This window comes from Brugia malayi (assembly GCF_000002995.4).
Source record: "Brugia malayi strain FR3 genome assembly, contig: Bm_v4_Chr3_scaffold_001, whole genome shotgun sequence".
Taxonomy (NCBI): Eukaryota; Metazoa; Nematoda; class Chromadorea; order Rhabditida; family Onchocercidae; genus Brugia; species Brugia malayi.
Genome location: NW_025062477.1, coordinates 12,573,472 through 12,588,817, shown reverse-complemented (window position 1 = coordinate 12,588,817; position 15,346 = coordinate 12,573,472). Strand labels below are relative to the sequence as shown.

The following is a 15,346-nucleotide window of genomic DNA, read 5'->3' as shown; positions in this document are numbered from 1 at the left end:
AATTAAATCTATAATTAAAAATAATTTGTTATCATGTTTTGATGATAAGAATGAAAGCAAAATATATCACTGATAAAAAATGATGGTATATTTTGCACAAAATCTTTGAATAATTCTAATTTTTTCATATTTTAATTAAATAAAAATGAGCAATCAAAATTGTGAAATGTAATTAACTTAACAATATGCAAATTTTCCATCTTTAATAGCTATTGCTTTATACTTTTTGTACAGGAAGATTATTCAGTTTTTTTTTTTTTCAGTATCATATTGTTTCTACTTTTTTTATGATTTAATTTATATTGTTTAATTTACTTAAATTATTTCATGCTATATCATTTAGAAAGAAATTAATCAGTTTGAATATTTATTTCACTACGATATATATGTATGATAATGAATGAATAATATCAATTCTTTATTATCAATAATTTAATGATAGATTATATTAATGAAAAATAATTTAAATAATATTTTAATCTAACACACTTAATTTTACTCTAAAAACTCTCAAAAAATTATAAATTATTAATCATCCATACATCAACAAATGACATTGTTCAGTTACAGTAATTAATTAATTAAAAATTTAGTGAAAAATTGTAGTAAAAGTCAAATTTTATCATTTAATATAAGGCTGTATGCTTTATTTATTTTCCATTGAATGAATTTTCAGTAGCATAAATCCCACTTGAAAATTACCTACCGAGGATACCAAGAATACCGCAAATTTGTTAGATAACTTTTAATCCCATTCGAGGATTATGTACCGAGAATACCAGGAATTATCCACCAAGAATACCACGAATTACCTACCGAGAAATTCATTAGAATAACATTCATTACACTCTTTCATTTCCAGGATTTTTTTTCAAAAACTTTTTCATTCAATTTTATTTTCCACTCTTTTCTGGCTGTTAATTTTTTGCTATTCCTCAAATATTAATTTGAAAAATCTTCGGAGAAAAAAAATTTGTTTGTTTGCTGACTGATGTTGAAATGAATGAGTATATCTCAGTCAATCGATCCATTCATTCATTCATTTTTCCGGATTAGTATCCGTAAATTTCTTTTCTTAGTGTATGTGAATGTATGTGAGTGTATGTGTGGTAAGTATGTTTTATTGTTGTTTGTTTGTTGTTATTTAAATGTTCAGTATGATAAAGTGGAAGTTGTTAGAAATGTCTTGTAAAAGTAATTCCTTCCTTTCGTTCTTTCTTTTCACTTCACTTATACAATATGAAGAAATTTTTATTTATTATTGCTTTCCTTTTTTTTTTTTTTCCAGAAAAAAAAAGTCGAAATAGTATGAAAGAAAAAAAGAAATTAATTTTAAAAGTGAAAAAAGAAAGAAATAAAAAATAAAGTTAATTTAAAAAAATTCCTTTTTTTTCTTCCTTTTTTCTTTTTTGAATTTCTTTTTATATTCAAAAATTATTTTTCATTATAATAAAAATTTTTTATGCGAAAAAATTAAATATAAAAACTTGCTAATATATATAACTTTTTTTGAAATTTTTTTTTATTATTTAACTTTGAAATTTTTTAAAGTAATAAAAATAAGCAAAAATTTTATTAATGAAAAGAGAAAAAAAATGAAAAACAAAGTTACTTTGTAATTATATTATTTTGCATCGTACATTAATTTATTTAGAAATGAAATTAAAAAAAAGAACGAAAGTTTTTTGAAATAAAAACAAAATATCACAAATTTTACTTTGCAATACATTACTATACACACACACACACACACACATACACACACACACACACACACACACACACATACACACACACACATACACACACACACACACACACACATACACACACACACATACACACACATACACACACACACACACACACACACACACACACACACACACACACACACACACACACACACACATACACACACACATACATGCACACATACATGCACATACATACATACATATACATGCATTGATACACGTATACATACAAATACATATGCACACATACACTCATAATATATATATGCACACACATATATAGATAGAGACATACACATACATGTGTGTGCGAATATATGCACACACGCACACACATATATATATATACACATACACGCATACACTCACGTACAAAACATATGCACATACTCATACACATATAAATGCATAAAGATACATAAATAGAAATACACACTCACATACATACACATACACATTTATGCATTCACATACATGCACACATACACCAACATACACACACAATATATATACCATAGAAATAGTTTTTTGAGAAAAACATAACAACAATCAGTTGTTGTTTCGAGGCAACAATTTTTAACTGTGAAACATTAATTTTTGTTACTTAACAGGTGCACCTGCTTGCTATGACCTTTTGATATGAGTCATCTGTCATACCTTTAAAATATTTTAGTTAATTTAATTTAAATAACAACAGTAATAAATGTATTAACAAATTTATTTTTTATCTTTTTTTCTTTTTTATTCTAATTTTTTTCTCTCTCTCTCTCTTTCTCTCTTTATTTCTTTAATTCGAATCAAAAAATAGAGAGAGAGAGAGAGAGAAAGAGAAAAGAAATGAAAGAAACAAAAAGAGAAAAAAAAGAAAAGAAAAGGATGAATAATGCAAAAAAAAAAAAAAAAAAAAGTGGATGAAACGAATTTAAAATACATCAAACATATGTATGTTATCGTATCGTATATTTAATAAAATGATAGAAAAAAGTGGAGAAGAGAAGAGAGAGAGAGAGAGAGCAAGAGAGAGAGAGTGAGAAGAAAATAGAAAGGAAAGAAAATATGATGAAGAATAAGGAGGAGAAGAAGAAGAAGGAAAAAAAAAAGATGTATGAAATTTGAGCTTTATTCTTTCTCAATCATTTAAACCTTTTATATTTTAATAGCCTAAAAATCTTTTTTTTTTTTTCTACAGCAGAAATAGTAGCATTAGCATTTAGCAATAGCAAATAGTTTTGATGGAGAAAAAAAGAAAATGAAAGTAGCAGAAATGCAATTGGATCTATTTATTTACTGATTTAACTAAAACTTAAAATGCGATTATATTTAAACACATTTTTTTTTCTCTTTCAAAAATTTATTTCATCAAAAAGTTTTCCATTTCTCATCCATTTATTTAATCGTTAAATTGTAACATATCAAATAACCATTAAGAAAAAAAAAATGATGGAAATGAATCTTGAAAATGTGCTGTAAATGATATTTTAGTCACTAATGACTTAATGGTTTTTAATTTCAGAATTTAATTAATAATACGATTAAAGAGTGTTGCAAGTTTAAAATGTTTATTACGGTAATTTTATTATTGGAAATTTAATATTTCCAACATTTTAGTATTAGTGTGAATTTTAAAATAATTCAAATTATTTTGAAAATTCCTTTCATCTTAATTAATTAATTGTTTAATCATCAAAAAGGAAAAAAAAAAGTTTTCTATTTCTTAGCATCTATTTACTTGTTAAATGTGATTTTAACAAAATTTCTTAAATTATTTTTCAAAAACAGTTGTTCCATATGCATTTATCGACATAAATTATATGTATGTCATAAATGTATACATATATGTAGTATCGATACCGATTAATATTCTAATTACATAATTAAGGATTAAAGGTCACAAGAGAAATTTAAAAATGGTGACACATTCTTCTTTTCTTCGTTATTTTCTTTCATTATGAAACGGAAAGATTAAGAAAGAAAGGTGCAAGAAAAGAGGAAGAAAATAAGTTAATGCTAACAATTATTCATTAACCTATGTGACAAGGTTCTTCGCTTTTTTCTTTCTCCTTTTTCCTTTTTCCTTTTTTTTTTAAATTTCAGTTTCAAATTCTTTACCTTTTCTATTTATCTTGATTGAAGATATTGATATTTGTGTATGTATGTATGTCTATGTGTGTGTATGTATGTGTATATATGTGTATGTATGTATGTGTGTTTGTGGTAATTTCTGCTAAAATGTTTGCAAAATACTCTACAAATCAAAATTCGACACTTGTCATCATTGTTGTATCAATATTGTCATACTGTGGCTATTTGCTTTATTGCTATATGAATGTTGTGTGTGTTTGTATGTGTCTGTCTGTCCGTATACCTGTGTGTGTGTGTCTGTCCGTATACCTATGTGTGTGTGTGTGTGTGTACATAAAGATCGTTGATACCTGTTAATCGTTTTAACTCTTCAATCTACCATGATGAAGTAGTAGAATTTGTCATTAAAAGGTGAGAAACGATGAAAAGGTGTCGTATAATTTTTTTTTTTTCTTTTTTAAATGGCGCAAAATATTTTATTACTATAAATTATGATTGTATTAAAGTTAAAACGAAAAAATTTTATCTTCTATCTGCTAACATAGATATATAAAACAATTTATTACCTACCTATTCATTTATTACTTCCGAGAATGTCAAAATTTTTTCTTTTTATTTCAAGAAAAGTATTATATCTCAAAATGTTTTAAAAGCTGAGAAATCTTTCCATTCTATAGCTATCATAATTTTATAATTCAATTAGTTTAGAATAATCAAATAAGAAAAGAAAAAAAAAAAGAAGCTAACATTAAAAATTTTAATGCCTAATTTTAAATGCTTCAGAAAAGAAAATTTCATATTTTTTTTTTTTGAACCATTTCTTTTTTTTTTTTTGTGTGTTATTATTAATCTTATTATTACTAAAATTTGCCATTGTTATTTATCTCAAAAATTGTCATATTATTAATTAATTATTGCTATTACCGTTACTACTAAATTATCACCATTATTGTCATTGTTATTATTTATTATTATCATTAATCAATTATCATTAATTTCAAATTTAATGCTTCCAAATAAATTCTTCTTCAAATATTAAATATTTTCATAGTTAGTCAAGAAAAAAAAAAGAAAAAGAAAAAAGTTTAAATAAATTTTCTTGTTCAGTGATTTTCAAATAAATTACTATCATTGCAAAAATTGACCTTTAAATTATGTTCTCTTCTTCTTCCTTTTTTTTCCCCTGCAATGTTCTTTTTCACCTAAAACAATCCATTTGGATTACATCAATTGTGACATTGCTTTTTTTTGAAATTCCGCCTCCTTTGGATTATGTCTCTCTCTCTCTCTCTCCCTTTTATTTCTTGCTTCTTTCTTACTTGCAATTGTTAGATTTAATTTTTAAACAGAATTATTTCCTTCATTATTAGTATTCATTCTTTTCTCTTCATATACATTATAAAAATTAATTTGAATGAAATAAACAAAAAAAAAAAAGAGTTATAATTTCAAAATTAGGGAAATTAATCATTAATTTCCCTAATTTGGTAATTATTAATTTACCAAAAATTTTTTACAAATCGAACAAAACAAAGAAAATGAAATAAAAGCATAATACAATCAAAGTGATTCTATTTTCTTTTCATGTTTTTTTATTTAGCTGAAAACTTTCAGTCATTTATTTAATTATTAAAATTTATTAAATTTTAATGACGCAAAATTGATTCATTTTTTTTCGTTTTTTTTTTTTTTTAATTTTAGCATTGTATCAAATTAGTTACATTAAAATTTCGTTTCTTTTTTCAATTTTCTAAATAATAATGATTGTATCTTAATTATGACCCAAAATTTACATTCATATTTTATCAAATATTTAAATCATTTACTTTTGTTCAAATTCTAGCATAGTAGTTTAAATGAAAAAGCAGCAACATATTGGAGAAAATATAACTTTTACATAAGCTTAACTTTTAAATATTTTACATAAGCTATATAAGCTTAAAGAAAAAGCAAAAAAAAAAAAAAAGACAATTTATTAACATTGATCCATTTCATATAACAGATAAGCAAACGAAATAATTTCCTTTTCTCTTTTTTTGTTTTCTTTTCAAATTAATTAATTTACTAATTTTATAAATTATTAATAAATTTTGACGGAACAAAGATTTTAATATAAGAAATAAATCAAATTTTTAATTTATTCCTTCGATTTTTTTCTAGTTTTGCTTTTTTTTTCCTTTTTTATATTTATTAAACGATAAAAGTTATATTTATATTACAAATACATACACACACATACATATAAAAATGATTTTAGTAATTTTATTGATGAGTTAAAAAAAAAAAAAAAATTAAATTTTTGTTCAATTTCTTTTTTTCTTACATAAATTTGCTTTTTTTTTTTTTTTTTAAAAAAAAAACAACAGTTCATCCGCTTCTATAACATCAATCTTTTTGCCGTGTAAATTACTTCACTAAAGCAAATTTTTGTTGTCTTCAACAAGGGCATCACCTTTTGCTATAACCTCTGATCCCTTCAAGAAATTTTTAATCCATCTTTTTCGTTTTTTTCTCTCTTTCCTTCTCCCTCTCTCTTTCTCTCTCTCTCATTCTTTTTCACTCTTTTATTTAACTCTTTTTAAATAACTATATTTTTTTGAAATATTTATATTAGGCGGAAATTAATTAATTATTTTCATTAAAGCGGAACTTTAATTTTAAAGCTTAAATTTTCAGCAAAATAAAAAAAAAAAAAAAAAAAAGGAAAAAGAAAAGAGAATTGAATTAGAAGCAAATTAATTGATAAATTTGTTTAAATTTTTTCTTATTTTCTTTTTTTGAAAAAAAATTTCTTATTTTATTACATTTTTTAACAAATTAATTGCATGAATTTTACAGCAAATTAAACAATATTTTCGAATTTTTTGTTACTTAAAAATACCGTATGAAAGATAAAATTTATATTAAAATTTTTTAAATTTACAAATTAAATTATAATTTGTATATTGGATAATTTTGTGCTTTATTACACTAAAAATAGACTAATTGGATCATTCAATAGTTATAAAAATAAATCAAATATAGAAGTAATAAAAGAAAGATGCTACAAAATATAAATTTAAATTAGAATGAATAGAATTAATTTAATTTTGTTATGATATAAGAGTGATATTAATAATTAACATGTTTAGTTGTTTTTAGTTTTTAAACTGGAAAAATAGCCATTGCTTGGGAAATGTGACAATAAAATGAAATGATTGAAATGATATTAAGGTTAATGGTTGTTTGCTTTTTTTATTCTTCTAAGTAAATTGAAAAAGAGGATTAATTAAATTAATGCATCATTAATGGCTTAGTGTGAAATATAATTAATTTTATTAATATACAAAATGCTAGTAAATCATTTTAAAAAAGGAACAACATTTGATAATAGTACAGTTTAACAATTTAACTAGTAATTAAGTAATTGAATAAATATTTCATTCCATGTTCTTTTTTCTTTCTTATCATAAGTAGCTTAATGTGAAATATTAATAGTTATTATGAAATGTAACTAATTTCATTTTTATATACAATACTAGCAAATAATTAAAAAAAGAAAGCAACATTTAATAATAATACAGTTAACAATTTAACGAGTAATTAAGTAATTGAATAAATATTTTACTTCTTTCTTACCTTTCTCTTCTTTTTTAGCAACTTGATACATATGGCGCCATGTGTATACATCATTCATACCTGTGTATGATGTCTAATTTATCGGCTTCTTCAAAGGATGTCATATTTTTGTTTGATCTCTGTGAAGTTAATCCTCTTAACCTTCTTTAGCTGAGACATCAGAGAGTTGTAATCATCAATGAAAATTGAAGTAAGGAGAGATTTCAAATCTAAACTTTATATATCTCATCTATTGATGGATAAAGTGATGAAATATCAACTTATTGTCACATTAATGGTCATCAATAATAGTTGCTTCATTCAAAGTAGGAAGAGTTTCGTTTTTTGGAGTAAAAAATTGTTCAAATTTATTTTATTGCATTTTATATTTATGCATGTTATTAACATTTGATCAAAATATGATTAAATTTTGACGAATTTTTTATAAAGTTTTTCAAAATTTTCAGAATTTATTTTGTTTACTTTTATCATTGTGTTTATCAAGCATTTTATTATCATTTTCATTATGTTCAGGCATTTTATTGTCATTTTTTATCATACAATTAAATTTTTTAGTCAACTTTTTTTTTTCTCTAAAAGAAGAATAACAAAAAATTAGTTGTAAAAAAAAGAATTGAGAAAATATATTTTTAAGATCTTTTCAAAATTTAGTAAAATTACTTTTTTCCTCTGATACAATTTGTTATTAAATTAAGATATTTGTAATGATTTTTTTTTTTTTTTTCATAAATATTAAATAATTTTTTACTAGAAAATTTAAATTCACAACTTGTTCCTACTGATTAATTTACCTTTTTTATGTTAGTATTACTCATATCTTTGACTTTTTTTTTCTGTTTTTTTAATGATACAATTTTTCCTTTTGTTTTTGGCTTTTTCTCATTTATCCATTTAATGCTTAAGTTTTATTACTTAATTCATACAGTCTAACATTAATTTACTTAAATATTTAATCTATAACCATATCAATTTTCTCATTCTATCATATTATTCAACTATTAATTATCATTTTATTCCATTTATCATTTATCAGTTTATCCTTTTTTACAATGCAATCTTCTTTTTCTTCTTTTTTTTTTCTAAAAACATTTTATTTTTAAAAGGAATTTTTTTTTTTGCAAAATATTATTGCTCCCTTAAATGTTTTAAATGGAAAAATTTTTCATTTGTTGACAAAAAAATTTTTTAAATGGTATGAAAAGGAAGGAAAATATATTTGAGATGGAATTTATGTCATTTACAATACAATATGAATTGAATTCTCAATTTGTGTACTTTATATAGAATGCATATATGTATATGTAAATAATGAACTGCAATTGAACTTTAATATTTATTCCAAATATTTGTATAAATCTATGAGATAACCTTTGTTATTAGATAATTTTTCTCAAAAAATTTCTTTTTTCATTTCTAAACAAATTTTTTGTTAATTAATTAATTTACTATTTTCTTTCTATAGCATTGTTACAAAATAAAATAGTTAACAAATATTAAAAATATAAATATATGCATACATAATAAAAATTTCATTTCATTATTATATTAGATAAAAACGAGAATTTTAAATAACAATTATTAATATTTAATCTTACCTTCCTACCATAACCATTTGTTCATTTCATTTCTATTTTTCTTAATTTACAGTAACATATGCATAGGGTAAATATATGAAATTTTTATATAATACTTTTTATTCATATTTTATATGTTATTATTATTACTAAATCATTTTGTCATATTCTAAAATTGTTTTTCTATAAATTTCAAATGTTTATGAAACTTAAAAAAAAAAATAGATTTTTAGAAACAACAATTTTATATCGTTGCGTAAGCTAAAACTGATGAAAAATAATTTTTAATTAAATGATTGGATTAATCATTTCTATCAAATCATTTCAATCCAAATATTCTTTTTTCCACTTTAACATTTATATATTCGTATTATATCATTATGTATTAATATTTTTTAATAGAATTTTTCTTATAAAATGGCAAATAACGAAGTACATACGATTTTGTTACAATTGTTTTTTATAAGTATATATTTTAAAATAGTTTTTATTCAATTAAATTTAATATATCATAAAATGATTGAGTTTTAAGTGCATATTAGTAATTGTAATTACTTCATTAATTCTTTTATTATTAGTACTATTAATTGCTAATTACGAGCTAGTGATAGATGCGAAATTCTAAAGGTTTTATCAACAATATCAATCATTTTATGCATTAAAATGAGGAACAGAAAAAGATTCCCTTTAAATTAAATACAAAATAATTACGGTAATTGATTAAAAATATTTAAGAATTAACAAAATTAATTGAGAAAGTTAAGAAAGTGAATCAATATGCCAATTTTAATTGATATTAATTAGTTAATTGCAATTATACAAAAAAAAAGGTTCTAAGCAATGTTGCAACGCAACGAAAAAAGGAAGTTTTCATGTTTTTTTTTTTTTTGGCTAAATAACATTTATTTAGTTCATATTCATGCATTCATACACAAATAACTTCAAAATTTATTTGCCCAAAAAAAACAAAAAAAAAAAAAAATTTAAATTAGAATAAACAAATAAGTGCCTAGCAAAATTGAAATGCTATCATTGAATGAATCAATGAAATTTCACTTTTCTAACCAATTTCACCTTTTATGATCCGCTAAATCTCTTTCTTTCTATGGTTTAAGCAAAAATATTTCGAAAATGGGTGCCAAAGAGAAGCAAAAAAAAAAAAGAAAGAAAAAAGGAAAAAGAAAAAAAAAAAAAAACTATTCAAAATAATAAATTATTTTTAAAATCCTACACGTTATATGTAATTTTCATGTAAAATTGTTCTCTAAAGCATATAATTTTTGAAGAAAATTCATTCCCATCTAATTCCATTTTTATTTTCGTTCATATTATTAACAATTTTAAATCGATATCACTTTTTTGCTGTTAAAATATAATGATTCGTAAAAAATTTTTTAATATTCTTCATGAAATGCTAAAGCAGCAGTGGTAGTAGTAATGATAATAATAATAATAACAGTGACTAGTACTAATAGCAAAATGTAAACATAAATCATCACAAATTTCCCAGGAAGATAAAATAAAAAAAATGAAAATGAGAAAAATGTTGAAAGAGTGAAAAAGTTAGATATTAAATTTCAAGCTAAGAATTACAATTTAAAATTCCTCTTTTTTTTTTTCTCCCTTTTCTCTTTAAACTATTATATATTTTATTTTCTTCCTTTTTTTTTTTAAAAAAAAAAAAAAAATCTTCTTATATGTTTATATGTATTTATTACAAATATATGTTCATTCGAAGCTTATTATTAGCAAGCAATGATAAAACTTATTATCAGCAATAAGTTTTTTTGTAAAAACTTTCACATTTGTTTATATATACCTATTGTAAATATAAGTTTATTCAAAGCTTATTATTAACAATGATAAAACTTATTGTCAACAATATTATATAAAATTTATGTACGAGAAAAAAAAAAAAAAACAAACAAAATAAGGAAGAAAAAACCTTTTTTTTTTCTTTTATTTTAAATGATAAATAATAAAAATGATAACAATTAATGATGAAAACCAAAAAAAAAAAAAAAAAAATGGTTTATGCTATTTAAATGTAAATAAGAAAAATAAAAAAAAAAATTTTTTTTTCCAATTAATTTCGAAATAATAAATGAAAATATCCAATCCATTTTATTCATTTATTTATTTTGTTAATTTTCTTTTTATTCTCGTTCTCATTCTCGGCTTCCTCTCATCTTCCCCCGCTTTGATCTATTCAGTCAATATTAAAATATGTAAATATATATATAAATGTATGTGTGTATGTGTGTATCTGTATGTGTATGTATGTAATGTATCAGTTCGTGTAAATAATTTTAGCTGCCATATCAATCAACGGAAGATTTTTTTTTTTTTTAATGGTTCTATGTGGAATGTGAAAACATCTGCTTCGAAAAACATATAATGAACATATGTCTCGGACTGCTTCTATTACAGATATTTTATATTATTTTATTTTATTTTATATTATATTATTTCATATTTTATTATAATATATTATATTATTTTATATTATATTATATTATGTTATGTTATATCATATTATATTATATGTAAAATACATAATTGTATAAGTATATCATTAATGAATATATCATTTCATTGTAGACAAAAGGAAGAGAAGAAGCAGGAGAGAGAGAGAAAGAGAAAGAGAGAGGGAAAGAAGGAGAAAGAGAAAGAGAGAGGGAAAGAAGGAGAAAGAGTTATTTCATTCTAAAACAAACATTTCATTTCTCTCAATTTAATATTGAATGTACACTTTGATAGGCAATAAATGATATAGTATTGATAGATTTACGTATTTACGTACGCATATTACGTAAATCATCCACTTTTTCTTTTTCTCTCACTCACTCTCTCGTTCTCATTCTCTATCATGAATTTATATATATAATTTTAAACACTTAAAATTATTAAGCAAATTTCATTTATTTTTATTTTTGATATAAAAGCGCATAAATGAGTGAAATTTTTAATAATGAAAGAAGGAAATGAAATTTTAATCACATTATTAATTAGTAATTATTATCAATAAAATAATTTTGATTAACTTACTACTCGGATAATAATGATAAATGGAATTACGAATGCGACATTATAAATAATATCTCTAGAAAAGATTGAAATATATGTTAATTTATAAACTATGTACATAATCAAAATTTTTTTATTAAGTAAAATATTATTTAATCACCAATTAGTTTATTCTAACAGCTATTTTCATAATTACAATTATGTCACCATCACTATCACTGCTGATAAAATATATTAACTGTTATCATTGTCATCGTCATGATCACATATCAATATTATCAAAGTTTATAACTATTCCAATTATCATTATTGTTATTACTTATTTTCACCATTACGTTATTTTTCATTTTCTATGATAATATTATCACTATCATCAATATATTATCAGTGTTAGTCACACTCACTATAATTATTATTATTATCATGTAAAGTTGACATAAACAAAATGTAAAAATGGGAACATTATACTTAGCACTTGGTAGCTACCGTATCAAACATCCAATAACAACAAGTTTTTGCTCTTTCGCTTTCATTCTTTCTCTCTCTCTCTCTCCTTCTCTCTGTTCATCTGTCAAACTCCGCCTTCCCTCTAACTTCTGCCTCTAAAAGAAAGAGAGAGAGAGAGAGTTATCTTAATGGATTAATAGGTAAAATTTTAGGATATTGATATGATATATGAGTTAAGATGAAAAACGAGTAGTTTGGATAAGGCGGAATTGTTGAACAAATAGGCCCAACCCAAATGAGGGCGGGTAAATTGATATTACCCAGTGAAGGTGCAGAGATAATGATAGGTGGAGTTATTGAAATGGGTTGGCCTCAAATATTCGAATGACGGGGAACAGAGGGGAAGTGGGAGGTAAAGGGGACTTGACTATCCATTGATGAATACCCTTCACCATTTTTGTCCCCTCCTCTCCCCTCCCTTTTTCCTTTCCCCTCTTTCTCCACCTTCATTTTCTTACCGATCAGCCCAGCTCCAACCATCGACCACCTATCTCGAAACATTCGTGAACAACGTGTTCGACAAGCAATTCAACAGGGGTAGGGGAAAGGGGAGGGAGGGAGTGTTGTCGAACAAAACCCACACCATTTGCCACGCTTACATCTATCCGTCAACTTCTAAACAATCATTTCTCTTCATACGAGAAAATTCTCTTCATTCCGTTCCGTATCATCATCATCATTATCATCATAATTGTCATTATCATTATCATCATTTTATTATTATTGTTATTAGTTATTATTAATACCACTGTTATTAATACCACAATTATGTTAGCTATTATTATTATTAATGTTATTATTGTTATTAACTATTATTGTTAGTTATTATTATTATTATCAGCTGTTATTATAATAACTAATATTCCGTTTTATTACTATTACTATTATTATTTATATTATAATTAATATTACTATCATCGTCATTATCATTATTATCATTTTGTTATTATTTTTATCACTAATATATTGCCATTATTATTACTACTTATTATTAGTTTCCTTAAAAATTACTCTTTTATTCTATTTTGTAGCATTATTATCACTACTAATCACACTAAAAGTTTATGCCCTTGTTTCGTTCCGCGTCATCATCATTATCACATTCAGTCTCATTAGAAAATTATTTTCATTTTTATCTTTCAATATTATTATCATCATTATTTATTAAAATTCTCAAAAATTTCACCTTCATTCGATTTCGCATCATTATTTAACCTTGATAAAGATTATATTTTCCATTCAATTCCACATTATTATCATCATTAATCTTTTGTAAAGTTGCCTTCATTCTTCCCTATTGATATAATCATTATTATTATTACTGTTATTATTTAACTGTCCTCAAATTTGCATTCATTCCATTCCGTATCATATCATCATTATGGATTATTTTACTATCCATACTTATATACGTTTAACCTTTCTTTTTTTTTTTTTTTTTTTTTAATCTCATTTCGATTGTTGTTAAAAAAAAAAAATAAAAAAAAAAAATTCGAGCGCATATTTGTTAAACATAACTTTATCAAGCATATTACATTGATAATGCTTGATTGTTGTTACAACATAATGACAATATTCTTACATTCTCATCAAATCATTCAATCAGTCGATTAGTTAATCGGTCAGTCAGTCAATCAGTCAATCAGTTAGTCAGTCAATCAGTCAATTAGTTAGTTAGTGAGTCAGTGGTTGTATGATGACAATCTTTGCGGGTTGTAGTGCTATAAATTCACCATCTTTTTTTCATCACTATCGACCATTTCATTTCAATCTTTCTTTTTCCTTTTTTTTTATTTCTCCCCCTCTCTCTCTCTCTCTGTTTTATTCCCTTTCTTGTTATCTTTTCCGCTTCCTTACTCTTTATTAAAAAAAAAAAAAAGAAAAGTAATAATAACAATAACAACAATTTTAATAAATTTGTTTAATTCTTCCTTGTTATCTTCATTCTCTTCATATTGTACCGTTTAATTATGTTCATTTATTTGACTGACATTTACCGCTTCAATTTAGATGGTACAGTCGGGTAAATTGCGCGCAGAAATCCAATTACCAGATAGAAATGAATGATTCGTTGTGTTGATTGATGATGGCATAGCGACTGATACTGATCAACTGGATCAGCAACTATGACAATTTTTACATTTTTACATTTCACGTTTTATTAACGTATCAAAGACATATATTACATGATCGGAACAGAAAGACGATAACCTAGTTAACAATATAAGTATAATTAATTATCATTAAATAGGAAAAGAATAAATGAGAATCATAATAAAATATATGAGTATTAAATTTAAAAATGAATTAATTTCAGCTAAGAAGTATAGATAAATATAATGATAGATAAAAAGATAAAATTTTATCAATATATACAAAAGTATAAAAGTGAATAGAATAAACTAGAAGGTATGAATTTAATAATTTCAGCAAAAAAAAAAAAAAAAAAAATGAGTAAAAAAAAAAAGAAAATTTAATGTTCAAATTTGTTAAGCGTTATTATTATTACTTTTTTTTTTGTTTAATTTAAAAGCTTCAGACGTTTCTGTTTATCTTGTTTCGTCAGAAATAGCCAAAGTGTATTTCACACGATTTATCTCTTTTTGCTTACCTAATCTTTTGAAGATTTTTTCAAATACCATTTTAATTCTATTCACTAATTAATTATTTATTTTGAATTACTAACAAAAGTAGTCAAATTCTATAACTAATACCATTAAAGTCTGAAATGATCATCATAAAATATTTACTCATTTAGTCATTCAATTGTTTAATCATCCT

General features: G+C 23.3%; 1 protein-coding gene and 2 further genes across 3 annotated transcripts; all 3 read right to left on the bottom strand.

Moving 5' to 3' along the window:
* Positions 1–1,873: 1,873 nt before the first annotated feature.
* Positions 1,874–1,969, bottom strand: Bm841 (Uncharacterized protein; the record flags this gene model as incomplete). Its single annotated transcript, XM_043080969.1, has 1 exon — positions 1,874–1,969. A coding segment is annotated over one exon (96 nt), but the record flags the coding sequence as incomplete, so codon positions are not given.
* A 542-nt stretch (positions 1,970–2,511) lies between these two features.
* On the bottom strand, positions 2,512–2,590 carry Bm15739. The gene has a single exon (XR_006228028.1). The product of XR_006228028.1 is annotated as a pre-microRNA Bm15739 (primary transcript).
* Positions 2,591–12,596: 10,006 nt separating this feature from the next.
* Positions 12,597–12,685, bottom strand: Bm15622. Its single transcript, XR_006228004.1, has one exon. The product of XR_006228004.1 is annotated as a pre-microRNA Bm15622 (primary transcript).
* Positions 12,686–15,346: the final 2,661 nt, after the last annotated feature.